We start from the raw sequence: 21,683 nt of genomic DNA, 5'->3' as shown, positions 1-21,683 counted from the left end.
ACCAGCACTGTGAATGTTTAACGGGTGTGTTCAGGAAAGTAAGAATATAATTATTTATGTGATATTGGCTTAGGGACACTGTGGTTGTCTACATTTGTTATTCAGATGAAGAACAGATCACATTTTATAACCAATCAATGCAGAAAACTAGGTCACTCCAAAAGGGTTCACATACTTTTTTTCTTTTCAGTGTATTTCAATAATCATAGATCAAGAGAATTAGTCTTTAAGTCATTTTTCAAGCAAAAATGCTAAAAATGTGATAGTTCTGCTTTTGTTGAGTTGACTGCTTTTCTTTGCCTTTTATAGTAACTAATGCACCTACACACAGCTCAGCTGTGTATGGGGGAAAAAAGAAGAAATAATTAAAAAGATAAATGTATTTAATAAATAAAAAGCTTTAATATTTAATTTTATGTTACCGTTTCATGTATACTACTTAAATCATCTTGTCAAACATGATCCGTCTGATGTTTCATGGACATTTGTTGTATAATTAGTCAACTAGCTTTGCTTAATTTGAAGAGGGCCTGTCTCTTTTTCCAGCTTCTTTTCGTTGCTATTGATTTTGTAAGTTATCTTTTCCATATTATATATATTTCTTCTACTGTTTCTAACCGCTTGTTTACCCTGGGAGTTTCCAACTTTTTCCAGCCCTTTAATTGCGTGAGAGCTGTAATTCTCCAAAACGAATATAAATCTTCCTTTTGCAGGCTTTTGGGCCGTATAAACAAGACAAGACATTTGTTGATGTTGCCTTGTGCTCAACAGAATTTTATTTACTGGTGTTCACAAGCTGTTTTCTGATGGTTTAAAGACCAAACAATTAATCAGTCGAGAAAATAATCAGCAGATTAATTGGTAATGAAAACAATCATTAGTTGCAGCCAGCATCTCATTACACTATTTTTCAACTGAACACACCATTACTGTTATAAGACTGATATAATATGACGCTTCTATTATTACCGCTGTTACGTTTCCCCTACACATTTTTGACATTACCGGGCAGTTTTTGTTCATTGTTGTGTACTGAAGTTAACATAACTCATACTGAAGTTAGGTATCATTAAACTTGAGGGCGACTTTCTGGTGTTACACCGTGAGGTTCTGTACGGATAGATGATCTAATTCTGGCTGAAGCACATGTTCATCCCGACCTTTAAGTCCTCCGGAGGAAATCACCTTTATGAGCCGTGTCCTTCAGAGGATTCAGCCCCTGAAGTGGGACGCAGATAGAAACTGATTGCTTTGACATGACAGTGCTGCCAAGCTGTCGTGTGCCTGTGCTTTTGTTAATCAAAGGTAAAATGCAATAAGTCTGCTCTATTGTTTCCTGTACCAAGATTTACTGGACAGACTACTGTAGTAAATGGTTGTTTTTAAGTACAACAATGCTTTCATCTAGCTATCGAAAAATGATGTGATTTAATGGCGGCATCGGCCAAAAGCTCCCGTAGATATTTCCTTTGTTTTTCTAATGAAAATGTACTATTTTCACCATCTGCTTTTTTTATTAAGACATTTTTTTATGTATTTCTTTCTCAGGTTTATGAATCAAAAGCTTAACCTTCAAGGGGCAGACCAATCCTCTGTCTGCAAACAAGTGAAATATGAAAATCCAGATAGAGTCCCCTGTCCCCAGTGCACTTTCAGTTGGTGGCTTCTCACAACATATTAACGCATGGAAAAAGACTTTCTAAAACATTTTGGCCATATTGGATCAATATGCTTTTTGTCTCTCAGGTGTCCATCGTGTGGCCCGACCAGCACACCAGCGTGTTTGATGCAGAGTGGCTGAAGAAACGCTGTTTCTCTCCTGCTGCCAGGCAAGCAATGCAAGAAGAGCTTTTTCTCAATGGTGAGTTCAGATTTCTCACTGAAGCTTTGATTCATAAGACAGTATTGACATTTAGAATGACATGTAATGAACCGGTATAGGAGGAACCACCACGGGCCCAGGTTAGTCTGCTTTAGCACCGAGCCGTGATGACACGAGCGCCCACTCAGGTCTCGCAGTGAGGGACAGCCACGCTGCTGTGGTCCTGCCTGGCAGCAGGTTTGACCACATCCAGCCCGTGACAGTCTCCTCCCCTCGGCTGTGTCTTCAGTCGTATCTTTTAAAGTCTCTTTCTCCGTTCAGCTTTTGTAGCTTCTGCCTGAATCTCTGTGGTTGAGAGGTTAATTTCAGTCCTGTGTTTGTACTTTCAGATGTCAGTCATATTTTACTGCTAATTGATCACTTTCAGCTGTATTGGATCTGTGTTACGTTACTGCTGATGCGAACCGTACCTGCTTTCCACTGGCAAACCAAAGGAATGCCAAACATTATTGGGAACGCAATATGTTTATCATCAGTTCATTAGCGGTGCTGTTTGTCAAATAAAAAACAGATATGGATATTTGCTGTGCTGTCTGGTCTGCAGATCCGTTTGAATATTGCAGGGAGGAGTAGTACAAACAGAGGCAGCCACAGTGAGCTGAAAAGAGCTGCAGGCGCGACAGGGTCTTAGTGTGGTTTGTGACTAGCACACCTCCAACACATCATCAAGGTAAACAACTTCACCGTGCAGTGGAAAAACACTCGCTGTGCTGACGGCCGCTCGCAGCGCGGCTCGGCATAACCACATCCCCTACTGTGGAGGGTCCCCTGTACTGTATGTAGATACAGCCACTGAGAGAGCTCTACAGGAATTTATCCTAGAGAAATACCCAGTTTATTAGGAACACCTAGCTAAAGCTACTGCAGTCTAATACAGCACCTTTTCCAGAGAGGTGATGATTCAACTTAATAATCACTTTGGTGGCTGTAGTTAGTGTTGCTGTTGATCTGTGTCTATTATTTTGTCCAGATTATATCAATGAGGGTAGCTTAAATAGGTGTATCTAATGAAATGGCCACTGAGTGTATGTTCCATGTGTATCAAGGGATTTTTATGTGGAACGTTAAATTCAATTTATGATGTACTTCAAAACTAGAATGTGCTCAACACCTCCCAAATGTTAAAAACATACACTTAATGCAAACAAAGTAGTGATTGGACTACACTGATGATTACTTTCTGATTAACTCTGATTTTTAGAAACGAGTTTTAACAGCGACTTTTACCTGCTTGTACAAAAAACTTTTTTGAAGCTGATGGTGGACGCTTTCCATTCAGTGACCACATACCTTTATGAATGTCATCTGCCACATTATTCCACTTTTGTCACTAAAAACAATAAGTATATCTTTGTGTCAAATCCGAGCAGCTCATTCAGATTCTCAATGATTCTCAATTTTATCAAAAACATCAATATAGGGTAACTCATTCACTGAAATTCATTGCACAAGACGTCCTAAGTTTCATATTTTCCTTCCACTGTAACCACATTGGAAAGTAATTGTGTACTTCCCTGCTCAACAGCTAATGTCTGTTCTCAAGTCATTTCAGTGTTTCATTGTATCACTTTTATATTTTGATATCAAATCCTTTGCTGTTCAATCTCCATTGTTGGTTAATGATTGAGTTTGTGAACGTTTCTCAGCTGAAATTAATTTCACCCTGACATTAGTGCAAAATGAGATTGTTTTCTCTTAATCTATTATTCTTCGTTAGTTTTACAAACACAATTGTGTTCAGATAGATTCTGCTGACAACAGCGAGCCGCACGAACTGTCTAAATCAAGAGTGTCAACTTTTCTCAGAGAGAGGCAACTTAAAGAAGAAATATATTTTGAATAGAAACGAGTGGTTGTTCACATCCTTTGTATAATTAAGCAGCAGCTCTCTGATCTGTGCGTGTGTGGATGTAGTAAATGAGAATGAGTGTATTTTCTCTGCTAACCTTTTTCTCGGGTGGGAAAAAAGATTTAAACATTTCTCTCGACACATTTTTTCTCTGTAACATAACAGGGTTGTTAAGCAAGGAGGTTTTTCTCAAGACTGGAACTCATTTTACAGTACATTTACAATGGCCCAAGTCAGTTTACAGCAGTCTGCCAGACAGCAGAGGAGTAGGTTCAAATGTGGAACAAGGTAGTGGTACTTCAGCGGAGCGGGGGATGGACTGTAGTCGGTTTGTGTACACACACGTGGTCCTGAAGGACCCACAGGGCTGAGAGGCTCCTGCTCTGTTCCAGACTGATTAAGGGTGTGTGTGTGTGTGTGTGTGTGTGAGAGTGTGTGTGAGAGTGTGAGTGTGTGTGTGTGTGAATGTGTGAATGTATGTGTGTGTATGTTTCAGAATTCCTCCATACATGTTGAAGTATAAACAGAATCCCCTCATAGCAATTTACAGACAGTCATTTTGTAGTGTAGATTTGTTCAGCCACTCTCAGCACAGAGCCAGGAGCGCTCCTGGAAGACACTGCTAAGCTCATGCACCACAACACAATACAAGATGACGTGTGCGCACACACTCTGGGTTTAATTATTTCCTCCTGAGCGCCAGTCTGAAATTCCTTGCGCAGAAAAATACCGGAAAAGTCTAGACTCTGAAAAGATGGATGATGAACAGCTTTCACCTCTGAGGATTTCGCTCTTATTCTCACTCCTCACATCTCCATGACGATGACTCACTGAAGCATAGTCCAAAGTTTGAATTTCTGTTTCCTTTTTTTTTTTTTTTTAATGCAGTGCACCTAGATTTTATAGGCCCAAGTCTGCCTGTAAAAGCGTTCTCAACAGTGAAAGTGTATCGCACACAAGACACCATGAAGTCAATATGATAATTGGAGCTTTGGGGATATTAGTCAGCCTGTACGATACCTCCTGTTTTTATGTTTGAAGTAATGTTTTTTTCTTCTGCTTTTACCGTTTCTATGGAGTTGCGCAACTCAAACCGCAATATGTAGTTCAGCAGCAGTTGTTATTGGAGCAAGACATGGAACCAGTTCTCAAGGGGCAGGACAGTCTCAAATATAGGAATCAACAAGGATGCATTGAATTAGTGCTTCTTGCTCATTTTAGGAACGTTTTCGATGGAGCGGGCACTTTAGCTTTAGGATCCAGTTTGTTACTTTCCATCATTCTCGGTAAATTTTAGCTTTAAATGAATTTAGTTCTTAAGGTAGGTCCTTATTTTCATGTACTGTAGGGTATTGGAAGCAGACAGGATTCGTCAGCATCTCTAGTTTACTGTCTTTGTTCAAGCATGTGAAACCGTGTGAGGCAGTGGAGCTTCTGGAAGGCTGACAGCTGCTTAAATGAGAGAGTCTCATTCAGACCCCCCCCCCCCATTCTGCCTCTGCCATATGGAAAACTTACTTCAGAGCGAGGGTCAAGAAGAGATCTGCATGTTCTTACCAAACACAAGCTCACCAGTATTTCCTTCCTTGGGAGCGAACAAATCCCTGAGCCTGTAGGCACATGTAACCAGGAATTTAAACTCACACTTCTGGTGTCTGAATCAGAGGAGTTCGCACAGACATTTTCTTACTAAATCTCTAATACCCCAATATGCAGTTGGAAACTATTTTTTTTTTTCAGCTTTTGACGGTGTTTTTATGTTCAGGTTTTTGGTACATTTGTCATGTTTTTTCGCAAAAGAACAGAGATTGTTGGAAACTGTGCCTCATCTTCGGGCCTGTCTTTGAATCGAGTAATTAATTTTCAAAAGGCATAAACTGCAAAAGGCCAATTTCTTTTTCTTTTTTTTTCTTTTTTTTTTACCAAAGTAGTGGAGTGGCTCCAGGGATGGCAAAGCCTGTTTGTTGGTTGATCAGTCCGGTGCTTTGGTCCAGATTGAAATATCTCAAAATCTATTAGATAAACTGCCATGAAATTTAGTACAAACATTCACAGTCCTCAGTGGATAAATCCAGCTGTTATTGGTGCCCATCAAGCAGCACCAGCAGGTTGACTTCTTTAGATGGATTACACAGACATTCTTGGTTCCCATACGGTGGATCCCTGACTTTTCCTCTAGTGTCACCATGTGGTCGACATTTGCGGTTTTGACTGATGGATGGATCACCATGTAATTTGATTCAAACCTTCATGTTCCTCACCAGCAGGTCGAAAGTTTCATATATAAGCAAGCGAAATATCTCGACATCTGCGAGGTCGTCAGAGGGCGATTCGTAACGTCACAGCAACTGTTATACATTTCCTGTCGATGGATGGAAACTGCTGGATGGATTACCCTGCAGTTTGATGCAGACATTTGTGGTCTTTGTGAAAACCGGTGGTCCTTTTGGTTTATCTACCAGTTTGGCTTTTGTTTCAATGAGCGTCACATCCTCATTCATCCACTAGTGTGGCTACAGACTCTTAGTCTCGTTTAATTAAGTAATTAGCATCTTAAGTCAAATATTTAATTAGCCAACTACTATGTGACAAGCATGCTGTCGGATGTATGTGTTTTTATCACCTACTTCCCTATCTGCTTTAATACAAGTGTCTACATGTCATTCATAGGTGTGTTCAGTACCGTTTCTTGCTGGTGTGTGCACTTTGAACCTTTCGCGTCACTTTACAGAGTGGTGATTTTTGAAATGCTCTTGGGAACACCAAAAGCTTGTGTCACTCACATCCTTATCTGCAATGACTCTTCCTTTCACCGATAAATCTGTCAGCGATTTACCCAGACGCCTGCCAGATGCTTTTAATATTTGAAGCATGTCATCATCTCAGGCCTCCCATTTTGCGCTTGTCATGTTTATTTAGTCGAGGAGGGAGTCATGACTAATTTCATGTCACTGATACTTAAAAGACAGACGTGAAACAGGTTAAATGGATTTTTCGAAAAGTAAAAATATGCCCTACTGCGTGGATCACAGTTTGTTTGTATTTTCTCACACTTATCCACCACCTCACATTAGTATTTTGTAAATGCAGTCTGTCCACTTCCCAAAATGCCTTGCAACCATTCTCAAATTCAGTACACTGTTTGAATTGCTCACACTCAACAAGTCATAATGGCATGTCATTTTTGTAACAAGTTGAGTCATTTGCTTGGATCACGGTATTTCTGCATCGAGTTGTACTAATAGAATTAAGTACCACTGCTTGGACAGCCCTCCCTTCTCATGTCTTTCTGCTCCGCAGGTTGTAAGTTTGATGTGATTTTACGTTGAGTGGTAGTTTGACCTCATGGAGTTGAGAAATGAAAGAGGTTAAAGATTTTTGCTTCTGTTTATGATGATAATTTGCGGATTGTTTTTGTTCTTGCTGTTCATTCGCTTCATGGCTAATTTTATACTTGAGTAGCAGAACAAAAGCAGAGCTGACACACTGCACAATGTTATCCTGTGTAAGCTGTTAATGAAGCCATCAGTAAAAAAAAAAGTGAAAGGATGCACTAGATGCATAAGAAACATATTTATTCTATAAAGTTCATTCTTGACCTTGGACACAGGAATTAGACAATAAGTTATAGCGCCTCATAGTACAGTTCAGTCCAATGGATTGTACCATAGCACACTAAAACGTGTAAAAAATATAGTAACCTTTGGTATAAAAAGATGCAAAGTGTATGACAACACACCCTAAAATACATTCACCTACGTTTCATCTTAAGTTTCAGTTTTTATTGGGTATTTTATTGTTTTTATTTGTGAATGAAGTTAATTATATTTGGAGTGTGTTGTGGTAAAACCTCTTGTATCTGAGGTCACTATATTCTTGGACTACACTCTACATTGTGGTATGTAGCTGTAGTCATCAGTTGTGGTGCTGTGTGGGTGTATACTTTGTGGTTTTGGTCTACGTCTAACCCCTTTTGCCCCAGATCAACATACCTGATTGAGTTAAGGTGGCAGGTAAATATGTAGCCATGATTTGAATAAGGTGTGTAACAACAGAAAAGGAGAGAGAGTCTAGTACAGGGAACTCTTGACGAGTGAATCATTTAATAAAATACATCAAAGACAACTGGGTAACACTCGCTGACTCACTGGAACAATGTTCACTAAAGTCAGCCAACTGTTTTCAACACATGGCCTTCATCAGGGTTTTTTTTTTTTACAGAATGAGTAATACCACATACATACCACAAAATGGCTGATTCTTAACCAATTATCCAGTGACGACTAGACACATGTGCTGTGTCCCAATTCAGGAGCTGGATCCTCTGGAGTCTTTTATTTCTGGACTGAATATGTCAGAATAGGCCTGTCTCATTTCAAAATGCTCATCCAATAAACAAAGCCTCCTTATTCCCGTATTTGGAAGGCACAATTGTTGAATCCTGTGCAATACACGGTATGCCACAATCCATTGTTGTCAATTGTGATTCGAAGTGATGCTCTAAACTTGAGGGAAACGGAGGGCTATTTCCAGGTAATTTGGGGAAGAGGTGCAGGTTTAGCTTCGCCTTCAGTCTTTTGTGAAGATGCAGCCCGTTAGTCGCAGCTATAAATATCCTTCAAATACAGACTTTTCTAAATATGAGCTCACAAAATAAGGAATGCACAGAAAAAGTTACAACATATAAGTATGTAAAAGTTTTTTTTATTATTGTAAAATTTCAAGAGTGTGATTGACAGAAAACTGTGATGACTCTGGAGGTGCAGTGAGATTTCCCCCCCTGTACCAGCTGTCCTTTTCATATCTTCATCTGGCTTACCCAATAAAGGTCCCTAGTTACCAGTCGCAGCCAAAAACATGAACAATTTCTAACCGTCATCTGTAGATTGTCTGTCAAAAAATATCCCTGGCACCTCAGCTCGTCTTTACCTCAACTATCTGGCCTTAATCAGTCCTAGCGGTATGATGATCTCTGTGAGGCTGTCAACAGACTGACGAAGGCCATACATGCCCTAAATACAAGGTGGAAAATATTCCCCAGCAGTGTGTTCATCGTAGTAGACTGTGCCACTATTTGTAGTACTTGGTAATACAGTTTGTTTCCAGTACTGACAGATTATCTCCAGCAGGCTTGACAAGTGTAATGTTTCTGTCTCATTGACCCAAAACATCATAACTCGGTTAATGTTGTTCCAGAACTGCAGTGCTGGCTACGACCAGAAGGAGAGGAAACACTGCAATTTAAAAGATTTACTCCTGTTGTTGTTTTTAGTGGGGTTTTTTTTTTTTTTTTTTTTTTTTTTGTGGGCAGGCAGCTTTCAGCTCAAATTCATAAGAAGATCAGTTACAGGTTAATTTTGTCGTCTGCACATGTTCACGAGGATCTTTGCTTCATTCTTTGTGGATGGAAAGTTTTATGAGCACGAGCAATTGGCACAAGTAGACACATCTGCCTGATGCAGACACCCAGTGTCGTGTTGACACAACCATTTGCACATCATCCAATTATTTAGAACAGACTGGCTGAGGACTTAAGTGGAACTGAAAATGGCGGTATCTTTTACATATACGGGTAACACCTTAAACTTCAGGCTTTTGCTTTGTCAGTTTTAATGGGGGTTTTTTTTTGTATTTTTAAACCATTATTCTTAATTTCTAAAATTAGATATTTATTTTTTTACTTTTTTACACATTTTGCATTTTACTTCAAAATAGTCTCACTACTTTACTACCTACATCTCTACTTATAAATTTGTGAGTAATTTGCAAAACACAGATCTGCACATATGAGTATAGATACAGTATATGTGCTAAAAAGATAAAGTTAGAGCAATTTGATTGGTTGTCTTTGTAGTTCTCTTCACAGTAGTTTGCTGTAGTATTGTGTCGCTGTGGCAGTGTGTTTCTATTGAGCTCGTTTCCTGGTTTGAATACCTACAGTATATACGTCAATTAGGATTCCATTTAAATTGGGACGGTTGTCGTAAACTCTCTGACGGATTAGTCAGACGCTCCCCTAAACAGACTGACTTGAGTTTGGATTTTTCTCCATTAAGTCTGCTGACTGATTGCATAACTCTGCCAAGTAGCAGCTGATTTGTCAATTCCCCGTCTGGCTGGTGTTTCCCCTTTGCCATCTGGTCTGAATTTAGTCTTCTGTGTCATCACTCGTCAGTTGACAGGAAGGCTCCTGGAAACATAGCTGCGGAGGTCCATCAATGGAAAAACTTGAATGTTCTTCCAAACCTGACCATCACTTCACTGTGCAGCTTCAGCAGGACTGACTCTCCGAACACGTGCTCTTCTACACGTGTACATGCTGTGTTATCGACCTCAAAGGAATTTCAGGAATCCAAAACTGTCAACTACGACTTTTAATTTGTCAAAATTAGCTTTTATCATTGTGCAGTATGTGATAATAGACTGCTGAGAGTTCTTAGACTTGTTAGAAATAACGCTGGCCAACCAAACCTTTCACATTTCAAGTCTCTCTTTCCACAAATCTAGAAATTGTCCCCTTTTCAACAAATTTCACTAGTTTTCATCCACACAGTTTTTATTTCAGTGTCTTCTTGCAGTTCTTCCTCGGATCAAATGTATTTGGGTTCAGTCCCATTTCTTTGTCATGTCTTTTTGAAATTTCAACACCTTTACATCAGACTGCCTGGAAAGCTTGGTGATTATAATGATTGGATTTTTCATTTCTTTGGCAAGCTGGACCTGCTTGGCACTTCAAATAATACTGAAAGCAGTATGAGTACGAGTTGGCAAAAAGGACATAATTTGACAAACTACTGCAAGGTTCAGTAGAACTTTGGGAACCTAAACTCGCTGATGGAAAAAGGGTTGAGTTTGGATTGGTGTGTGGAGGGACTGCAGCTCCCCGGTGAGAAAACACTGCTCACTCTGTCTACACCAAACTGTGAATGCAGAGTTTGGCTGCCCTGTCATCCAGGTCTATTTCATAAATAAAGGCGTGTTTGTCAAATTAATAGAGGGTGGAGGGAGTTTCTTGCATATACACACACACACACACACACACACACACACACACACTATGTACACCATGAAAACACAAACATACATGCTAATTGTTGACTGGAATATTACTGTAATGGGGGAACATTTTTTATTTTTCAAATATCTGGATTAATTGGTCTCTAAGAACATATATTGTAATTTTTCACAATTTAAACCCAACATTTTCTTTCCTCTTTTCTTTTTTTACATTTAAATAATCTCCACCGTCTTTAGTTACTTCATTGGGTTGTGAGTCCTCCCAGAAGAAAGCCTCATAATAAATATCTCTGGCAGATGCAGGATTTGGCCGATAAGGGAAATACATTTGTCAATATAGATACGAAAAAACGAGTTCCTGAACATGGTGCCTTTCCCTCTGAAAAACTAGTGATGTAGTTACTTACTCAGGCTAATTTACCTCAGCGAGTTGTGTGACAAATGAACACTAATGAATGAACAGCATGTTGCCAGTCTGGTAATGTAATGGGTGCTATGTCTTCTCAAGAGCTCCAATCATTAGTCATTTTGCACTTGCAGCTGTTTACAAGCAGAGTTGAGGGTGAAAAACCTGGGTTAATAATAAGAGTTGTTAATCTGTATTCATTTACACATTCATTTAACAGAGACCAAACTGTGTTAATGATTTATTACTTACTGTGTGTAATGAGTATCTACATCAGTTCCTTCAGAAAAAGTTGTAATAAAGTAAAAAGTACATTAATATTATTAGCAAAATGTATTTTTAAAAACTGATAGTGCAGAACAATAGCTCTTGGTGAGTTTTGTACTTTTATATAGTATATTAGTGGATTATTATCACTGATGTGTTTAATATGTGAGTAGCATTTAGCTGTTATAATTAGACGCAGAGCTAATTTTAATCTCAAAACTTCTGTTGGGTAATTGGATGGATGGATGGATGGACTTTATTGATCCCAAATTGGGAATTTCTTGTGTTATAACAGTATAAAATAATTTAAAAAAACACAAACAAAACAATTAAAAATATATAGCTCAATATCCATAATAGAAGAGTGAACACAACAAATAACAAAACAAAATAAAAAAAAAAAAGCATAATATTTTAAAACATCATCATATGTTTTAATATGTAAAGTCTTCATTTTCAAATAGTGGAGTAAACACTACAATATTTCCCTGTGAACTGTAGTGAACTTTAAAATAGCATGAAATGGAAACACTCAGGCAAAGAACAACTATCTCAGATCTGTACTTAAGCACAGTACTTGTTGTGCAAGTAAATGTACTTGGTTACATTCCAACACTGGTTTTATTGATACTGAAAAATCAATAAAATTAAATAGAGGGGATATTTGGGGGCCAAATTTGCTGCTTAAATAAGGCAATCTTACTCCTTTTTATTTCCGTAGAATCTCTACAATTTGCTCTTAGTATAAACAACAGCTTTAATCTAATTTATAAAGCATATTCTTTTTAAAAAGGGGCTTCTTTGTGCCCATCTGGCTCTGAGCCCCTCTGCTGTGAATTCCATAGACGGCCCATTGAAGTGAGCTGATCCGAGCTCTGCGATAAAACTTGACCAAGTCAAAACAAAAACTCTGTGGATAACTGCAGCGATTGAAGCAGAGCTTTGAAGGCGCTCCCAGCTGCAGAGGAGAGTGACGCAGCCCTCCGAGCTTAAACAGAGCACAGTGAGGGGAGAGCCAAACTGCCATGAGCTGCCTGACAGCCACAGGAGCCACGGCTTCAGGTTTCCTCATCTGGAAAAGCCACTGTAACAGACCACAACCGAGGGGGGGGTGGGGGGGTGGGGGAGGGGATTGTGCACATATACTATCTTGTCAGACTGTGAGAGGTGTCCCTACGTGCGCATGCCAGCACAGTCCTTCCTGTTAAAAAAAACCACAGTGATTTTATACAAATGAGCTCACTCCAGAAACTCAAGGCTGTCTCGGTTTGACTCTTCCTCCGCTGCGTTTTATTTCTTACTTTGAAAAAACACATGCTAATTGTGACATGGTATCTCCCTTAACCACAGCTGGGAACTATGCAGGAGAGTGAGAGATTGATTTCTCAGGCTTTTCCAGAAGAAAAAAAAAAACTGATTGATTTGCCTCTGGTGAATTAGAGTTACGTATTGCACGACTGTAAGACCAGAGCATTGTGGGCTCAACCCGATCTGGACCCACAAGCCCAGGTTTACTGCTGCAGGACTCTGAAGCCTACATGAGATCATGCCAGGCTTCAGGCCGCTCACTATACTTTCACTTTCTCCGTCTTTCTCCAAAGTTTCTTCCAGTTCATTTCCTTCTTTGTCCATCTGTAATGCTTTAACACCAGCACAGACAGCCTTAAGACATTAATCACTGTCCATGATTAGTCAGTTTTTCTGTGTCACAAATAGTCTGTTCCTCAGAAAGTCAAAGCTCTGCAGTGATGGAAGAACTATTCAGATCATTCACTTGAAGCAGTTCTAATACATTTTTTTTTTTTTTTACATTTTAGCAATGGATCAAGTGACTTTGTTGTAGTTTGTTTTGATTTTCCAGCCCAAAACTCACTGCTCCTCTCAGTGTCTTTTGTTAGCGTCTTTTAATACACTATAAAACAGCAGACAGACGAAGTTACTGACTGGGCTGGTGAATTTAATGGAGCATTTAGCAGCTATAAAAAAGATTTCCCCCAGCAGCTGGTGGAGACCAAAAACAGAGTTAAAAGGAGAGTGAATACTGAGACTTAAATTGACCAGGGGAACATGAACATGCAGATTCAAGCTTGATGTGATGATCTTGTTAGCAAGCAGTTGCTTATTTTACACACTCGGCACATATGGAGCAACATTAGCATTAAATCCAACCCACCTTTTTAGCTCTGTTTTTGGTCGCTACCCGCTCCTGAGAAGTGTTCCACCAGCTAGTTGCTAATAGCTAGTCAGCTGTTTGGTTTTCACAGCTTTAATGTCAGCTGTAAATACCAGAACAATAAAATGATAAAATAGATGCTAGTAGACTCCATAGGGAGGAGGACTGACACTCGTCACCACTACGAATCTCCCCTTTCACATTACACATAGTCATTAGATCCATTGCTACTGTAAAGATACCAATTATAGCAGTTTTAATCTAAAGAACAACAGTTTCATCAGTAAAAAACTCAGATGTGAAATGTGAAAGTATTATTCAAGCAGAATGGCCAATTGTTATTACTATGCATTATATTACTGTATCATTATACATGTTTAACATATAAGCAGCATTTTATGGTTTAATGTAAAACAGTCAATTAGATTCAACATATATATAGATTTAAAATGTTATTCTGCAAAGTAACTGCAGCTGTCATAATTGAGGTGCAGTAAAAGAGGCACAGTATTTGCCTCTGAAATGAAAGTAGACGTACGACGAATGGTAAACATTCCTGAAAACTGTGCACTCTTTGAATGAATATACTTTTCCACCATGTTTTATCTGTTCTAAATCTGACCAGATTTGCATCTACAACAACAGTTTTGTTGACGAGGCACCTTATTTGTTCTTTAATCTGCAGCCAGACAAGAGACTTCCTCATTATTGACCTCATCGAAGATTTGTGATCAGCCTTCCCGGGTAAAAACGAGCACATGTGAGCAGATTGATTACATGATTAGGAGGCAGATACTCATGCAACTTTCTCATCTTTTGTTCGACCCCTGGCCGCCACAGCGTGAACTCACTTGACAGCAGCGAACGTGATAAGTTTTCACAATGACGATGGAGCTGAACTGCAGCCAGGACTGCACAGCTGATGTATATGCACACTGCGACCGAGGCTGTAGCCTCTTTGTCATGGGTGACACCCTAAACCCGCGGAAACACCACTGGGCCTGTACACGACATCCAGGTCTGGTTTCACAAGAGTAATTGTAACATTCAGGTCTGACCTTAGCCCCAGTTTCTCATTCTCGGCCTTTGTTTCTCTCCACCCTCTTAACAAGTTTTAACAAGCGGGGGGTTCTTGACCCTTTGAACTGTGCAGCCAGATACTCATTGTTTGTGACAACAGCCTGGAGGGAGGTCTGCGAGTCACGATGATCACTGTGTTTCTGACTGATGTTGCATCTGGTGTGTTTTGTGCCTTCCTGCTTTAAAAAATGTATGGTGAGGGAAAAAAAAACAAGGCACTGAAGCTCCACATCACCAGTCAAAATCTGCTTGTTGCATTTATAAATCTTTACGGCACTTCAGAGTGAACCGTCACATTTTCTTTTAAAGTTGCAAACACTTTAGATGGTGATAAATTATGCATGACATTAAGCAAGCTCGCCCCGTGTGTCCATCGCCTGCGAGCTTCAGCCTTGTAATCTGTTTGTGATGCAGCCGTTTGGAAAGTTGTTTTTGAAGTTGGTGGGTACTGAAAAGAGACGCGAGGAGGAGCCACAAAACATCAGACAGGTACACGATCTCCTCAGTTAAACCTAACCCCTCCTGCAAATGTACTTAGCAGCTGTTTCTGTGGAAGTCACTGGAGAGAAACTCCATGGAAAAAGAAGTCGAGCCAGCTGGGTGGAGAGGAGTGGGAGGATTTTTTCCACTTCTGTCTGTCTGATGGAGACGTGCTGATTTTTCTCAGTGAGCTATTCATCTTGAAGTGTGCAGACTATCACATGCAGTGGAGAGCTGCAGCGTTTTATAGATGAAATGTTTTCGGGGTTTTTTTGGGGTTTTTTTTTAAAAGCAGGAATCTAGTAATAGACTTGTAAATTTATTGTTTCCGTTTTGGAGCAAAACAAGTCTGGAAGCTTTCAACTACACATTGATAATGTGTCTTATTCAATAGAAAGTGTGCGTCCACACCAGAGAGCACTTTCCACACTTTCTTTACGATGCCTCAGGGGGGGAAAAAAAATGTCCTAAAGGTTAGCAGTGTGTAGGGAATGGCCACACACTACAGCTGATCCCTGCTGCACACCTGCATGGATCTGGTCCATTGCTGTCAGTCCCAAACAACCGGATAATGCTGACACAAACATAAGTATCTTTTGTCTGTGAATTCTGAATGGCATCCATCTGTGGCTGTCATTTATGCTCATGAAAAATCCTGCCAACATCCTCAATAAAACAGTCATTTAGATTTATTTATGTGGGAAGGAGTGATGTGGATTTAAAGAGAACATTCAACAAGCTAAGACGGGTTTATAACACGTAATGAAGAGAAGAAAAAAATGAATGTTACATCTGATAAAGTTGCTGGGATGTGAACCAGATCTGCTCGTGTTGTACAGTGTTTGTTTGTTTACCAGAGCAGCAACGTGTCAGGACAAAGATGCACTGTTGGGTGGAAACGGCTTATTTCCTGTCAGACCAGCAAAAAAAAAAAAACTACAGTTACAATAAAAATAACATTTCATCCATGTCTTCTTTGTCATTTCAGAGCGTTATTACTGGGACTCCAAACTGCGCATTCCCACCGCTGACTACCAGGAAGTCCTCCACGATGATAAGGCAGCACTGGCCTGGCTCTTGGCCCTGCGTCGTGTTGGCATCGTCTACCTGAGGGGGGCCCCGGCAGAGCAGGGCCAAGTGGCCAGACTCGCTGAGAGGATCGGCTATCTCAGGCTGACATTCTACGGGTAAGACTGCATGACGTTCATCCATTTATCTCCAGTCATCCTCAGCCAAGCCACTGTTTAATAACCTGGCTCCCCACTAAATCTTGAGCTGTTTGAATTTTCCACTGATCATACTTTAGCTGGAGCAGAGCCCGGGGAGTGTTATTAGTACAAATTAAATACAAAAGATCTTTATTTACATCTCTTTTCCAAATTTTTTGGATGAAAGATTCTCACTTTACAACATTAATGTTTAGGAAAATGTGTCCACCAGTCAGTTATCTGTACCTTTGATTCATTTGACTCCTTGGAGAAGCTTAGACAGTGTCTGTTGGCCCTTTCATCACACCAGAGTTCATCACTTTGACTTATTGCAGTGCTGATTACTTGAGGATAGAGACGGGGAAAACAACCTAAAAGCATTCCAGCTTTTTTTAAGCTAGAGGAATTACCTGGTGCACTCAGTCAGAACAGAGGTTTGGAGCGTAAAGGTTTTCCACTGCCAGGGGATGAGCTCATACTTGTGGAAGTAAAGAGACTGCAGACTGAAAGTGAAGACCTGCCATCAGAGAAACTCGACTGTTTTACGAGTCGGGCATCCAAACGAGGCATGCAAACAGAACATGGAAGATAACTTTACCTCATTAGTGCTCGACTCCTGCTGCATCTCAATGAAGTATCTTACTTCAGAGGCAACAGCCTAAGCATTCCTGTGAAGCTTCGCAGTTTCCCCTCAGGGATCCCTGCGAAGTTCATCTCATCTCATCCTTTTCTCTACACAGCCTAATTGTCACTGCTGATCTTCTAAAGCCAAAGTTAAATAATTAACATGGAGTCCATTAATTAATGTATTATCTTTGTCCTCAGGCACACGTGGCAGGTCCAGGACAAATACATGGCAAACAATGTGGCCTACACTTCAGGAAGGCTTAGTCACCACACAGACTACCCTGCACTTCACTTTGCACCTGGAGTGAGTAAAATCTGCCTTTTCTGAGGGTTAAACTGCACTAAACAGATATGGTAATCACGTATGAATTTATATGCTGCTGTTAAACGTTTGTTTAGACTGCTGGCGTGTTGTTAGAGTTGTAAAACGAGCATTTGTGCAGCATGTGTGTGTCTGTTTTTAGGTGCAGTTTCTGCACTGCATCAACCAGGCAGTGGAAGGAGGGGAGAGCGAGGTGGTGGACGGCTTCCACATGGCCGAGCAGCTGCAGAGAGAAGACCCAGAGGCCTTCAGGACACTCACCTCGCTCCATGTGGACTTCACCGACACGGGGACGGACTACTGCGATTTCATGCTGCAGTCCAAGAAATGCATCATAGAGTGAGTGGAGATGACCCGTCACATCACATCAGTTTCTTTTTTTAATTCTCAAAAGTACAACAAAGTTTCAGAACTTGCAAAAATTAAAATGACCAGCATTAAAAATGAAAGATGCAGTGGTATATCTCAGCAGTGTGAGGTTATGTGATTATTTGAAATAGGACGCTGCCATCTGCTGTTCAGGATGATTATGTGCACAGATACTCTCCAAAGTCATGTGGAAAACCCTCACAGAGGAGTGTCATGGCTGCATGATAATATTCGTCGTGTTGTTCTGAGATGTTTAACAACCACATTTGGGTCTAATCGGTAGAAACGATGGTATTTAATCAATATGTCTGATTAATAAATGAGGACTTTCAAATCATTTCTGGGTCAAATGACTGGATCCAATTAATGTTTTCATAATTGATGAATCTAGTAATTATTTTCTTGATGAATCAATGAATAATAACATTTCAGAAAATAGAATTTGCCAGGGCCCAAGGTGTGACGTCTTTAAATTGCTTGTTTTGTCTGACCAACAGTTCAATACTTAAAGATATTTAATGCAAGAAAGAAGAAAAAAGCAGAAGCATCACATTGGAGATGCTGGAACTAGAGAAAAAAGATGTAACAATTAGTTTACAGTATGATTAGTGGATCAACAGAAAAAAATCTGCAAAAATTGTAATAATTAATCACTTAAATTACATTTTTGTGTGTATACATCCATATATAGTCAATTAATCTTTTGTTAACAGTTTAATCAATTAATCATTGTTTCAATTGTAAAACTTCCCTCGTGTCTCTGAGCAGCGTTGATGCCGAGGGGCGACTTGCGAGGATAAACTACAACAATGCCACGAGAGATTCGGTGCTGGACCTCCCCTTACACCAGGTTCAGCCCTTCTACAGAGCGCTGAAGGCCTTCGTGAACATCATGAACCGACCAGAGAACGTGGTCACCTACAGAATGGAGCCAGGTCAGTGTTCACCTCTCTAAACTAAAACTGATTTACGCAGGTCCTACTTTTTGTAGGATCATTGAAGTGTCTAAGAAAAGTTGGACCATATTCCAGAGGGTCTCAAACTGTCAAACCAGACAGACACTGTATGGATTCAATCACAAATTTATGCCTGATCGTTGACATGCAGTTGAATAAAGGGGCTGTCACAGCGATCAATGATCTAACTCCTGGACGATCGGATGTATTTCTAGATTTCTGGCATGTCCAAAATGTAATTCGGCTCTGCAGCACCTGATGGCTGCAGTTCGTGTCAAAAATCTGAGTTATAACACAGTGAAATCTGAAAATATTGACATGATAGACATATTTTTAGATTCAGTGAGACTTTCACTTTCCAGGGATATCATTATCTCTGTTGTCCATCTTGAACATCCATAAATAATCCATAAGTATCTTTTCTATGATGAAGTTTTCTTCAGTCTCAGAGTAATTTATTGATACTTGTCAATACATCCAATGGTACATAGTAAACAGGAAGTGATGGTGAATTCCTGTACTAAATTAAAAAAAAAATTAAAAAAAAGTAAACATGCTAAGTGAAGTCACTGAATCCAAAGCAACATTCTCCGACAGGGACACTTTCAGCAGTCGTGTGTGTGTGTGTGTGTGTGTGTGTGTGTGTGTATGTATGTAATGGTATGTGTGTATGTAATGGTATGTATTAGTGATCGAGCCGATTAATTGGGTTGGTTAATGGCATTTTTTCATAATCTGCATTGGCCAATTAAAATGCTCACGAGGCCGATTAAACAAAAAATTTATGCAGACGCTATAGACAGACATCTGTTCCCAGCGAGTAAGTATTCAGTGAGATTCGGACCATTTATGAGAAGAAAAGTAACAGGCTCAGTGGTGAAAATGCTGAGAAACTTTGTTTCCTGCATTACAATTTGGGACTATAAACTGGGATTACTGAGTAACTTTGTTTAACTGAGACAAAGAGAAAACAAAGAGATGCTGCTATTCTGCATAATACTAATATTGATTATTTTATTTAATGATGTAGGTTTACAATTTTTTGTTCTCAAGTGCACGAAAACTTTATTTATTTTTCATTCATACGTTTACCTGTGAACTTTTAAGTTAACATTTTTTAATTTAAAATAAGTGCACTGCGGACAGACTGCAGATCTATTTGTAGACAATGCAAACAACAGTGTTCAATAAATGTTCAGCAATTTTGTGTCTTATGTGTTATTGTTACTAAATTTTATCAGATTAAAAAAAAAAAAGATAGGCTTTATATATCGGCATCGGCCATTGAAAAACTCATATCGGTCGATCACTAGTATGTATGTATGTATGTATGTATGTATGTATGTATGTAATGGTATGTACATATACATTGTTCATGTCTTTGTAAAGCACTTTGTGCTACATTTCATGTATGAAAGGTGCTATAATTACATTTTTTCAAATTATTATGTATGTCTGTATGTATGTATGTGTCCAATGGAATGTATGTATGTATGTATGTATGTATGTAATGGTATGAATGTATGTATGTAATTGTTTGTATGTATGTATGTATGTAATATTGTATTTTTTCTACCTGGTTAGATCCAGCAATAAAATCGGACTGTTTCTCTGAGTTCAAGTCCTGGCCGATTTTATGCCTTACTATACTATGACATTTTTATGACTTTTTATACCTTACTATACTATGACTTTTCATGCCTTGCTATACTATGACGTTTTTATGCCTTACTATAATATGACTTTTTGTGACTTTTTATGCCTTACTATAATATGACGTTTTTATGCCTTATTATAATATGACTTTTTATGACTCTTTATATCTCACTATACTATGACTTTTCATGCCTTGCTATACTATGACATTTTCATGCCTTACTATAACATGACTTTTTTTGACTTTTTATGGCTTACTATACTATGATGTTTTTATGACTTTTTGTACCTTACTATACTATGACTTTTTTTTGCTTACTTTAATATGACTTTTTATGACTTTTTATACCTTACTATACTATGACTTTTTATGGCTTACTATACTATGACGTTTTTATGACTTTTTATAGAAAAAAAGACAGGACACCAAATTAAAACAACAAAAGACACATAAATCAGAACATAACAAAACCAGGTGTTTCCACGCTGAAAGCCTCTGGTCTTCTTATGCTGGGACCAAAGTTTTTAAAGCCTTCCTTCCAAGGCTAGGTGTATCTCATGAAGTAATCAGCCTGGGCTGAGCCACACGGGATACAGGACAGGGAAATGACATCAGGAGGGCACCCTGCCGTAACAGTATATATCAATATATATATGTATATATGTATGAATGTGTGTTGTGGTATGAAGGTATGTTTATATGTAATGCTATGCATGTATTAATATAAAATTGTATTTTTTCTGCCTGGTTAGATCCAGCAATAAAATTGGACTTGTAGCTGTTTCTTTGAGTTCAACTCCTGGTCGATTTACACATTCTTAATCTGACCGAAAGTATGAGTGGCTCCTTGAAGCTAAAGTAGTAATGATCTGTGGTTTAGTAAGGTTCCACACTTCTTTTGTCATTTGTATGTCAAATATATGTTATAAGTAACGTCATAGTATAGTATGGCATAAAACATCAAAAAAACATGATAGTTTATTAAGGCATGAAAAGTCATAAAAACATCATAGTATGGTAATGCATCAAATGAAATAGAATAATAAGCCTTAAAAATGTCAAAAAACGTCATAGTATAGTATGGCATAAAACTTCAAAAAAACATGATAGTATATTAAGGCATGAAAGGTCATAAAAACATCATAGTATGGTAATGCATCAAATGAAATAGTACAGAAAGGCATGAAAATGACAAAAAACGTCATAGTATAGTATGGCATGAAAATGTCAAAAAAACGTCATAGTATAGTATGGCATAAAACATCAAAAAAACATGATAGTTTATTAAGGCATGAAAAGTCATAAAAACATCATAGTATGGTAATGCATCAAATGAAATAGAATAATAAGCCTTAAAAATGTCAAAAAACGTCATAGTATAGTATGGCAT

At 38.9% G+C, this 21,683-nt stretch overlaps 1 protein-coding gene across 2 annotated transcripts in view; it reads left to right on the top strand.

The window, feature by feature from the left end:
* bbox1 (gamma-butyrobetaine hydroxylase 1) overlaps positions 1-21,683 on the top strand; it is a 34,347-nt gene that overhangs the window by 5,214 nt on the left and 7,450 nt on the right. For both annotated transcript variants that reach the window (XM_022748082.1, XM_022748091.1), the window contains exons 3-7: positions 1,747-1,861; positions 16,143-16,341; positions 17,188-17,293; positions 17,454-17,650; positions 18,449-18,615. In XM_022748082.1, coding sequence (XP_022603803.1) covers positions 1,747-1,861; positions 16,143-16,341; positions 17,188-17,293; positions 17,454-17,650; positions 18,449-18,615 — 784 coding nt within the window. The remainder of the gene's footprint in view (positions 1-1,746; positions 1,862-16,142; positions 16,342-17,187; positions 17,294-17,453; positions 17,651-18,448; positions 18,616-21,683) is intronic.

The sequence above is a fragment of the Seriola dumerili genome, unplaced genomic scaffold, assembly GCF_002260705.1.
Source record: "Seriola dumerili isolate Sdu_G_001 unplaced genomic scaffold, Sdu_1.0 BDQW01000011.1, whole genome shotgun sequence".
Lineage (NCBI taxonomy): Eukaryota > Metazoa > Chordata > Actinopteri > Carangiformes > Carangidae > Seriola > Seriola dumerili.
The sequence above is the reverse complement of the archived record's forward strand: the minus strand, read 5'-3'. Positions and strand labels throughout refer to the sequence as shown.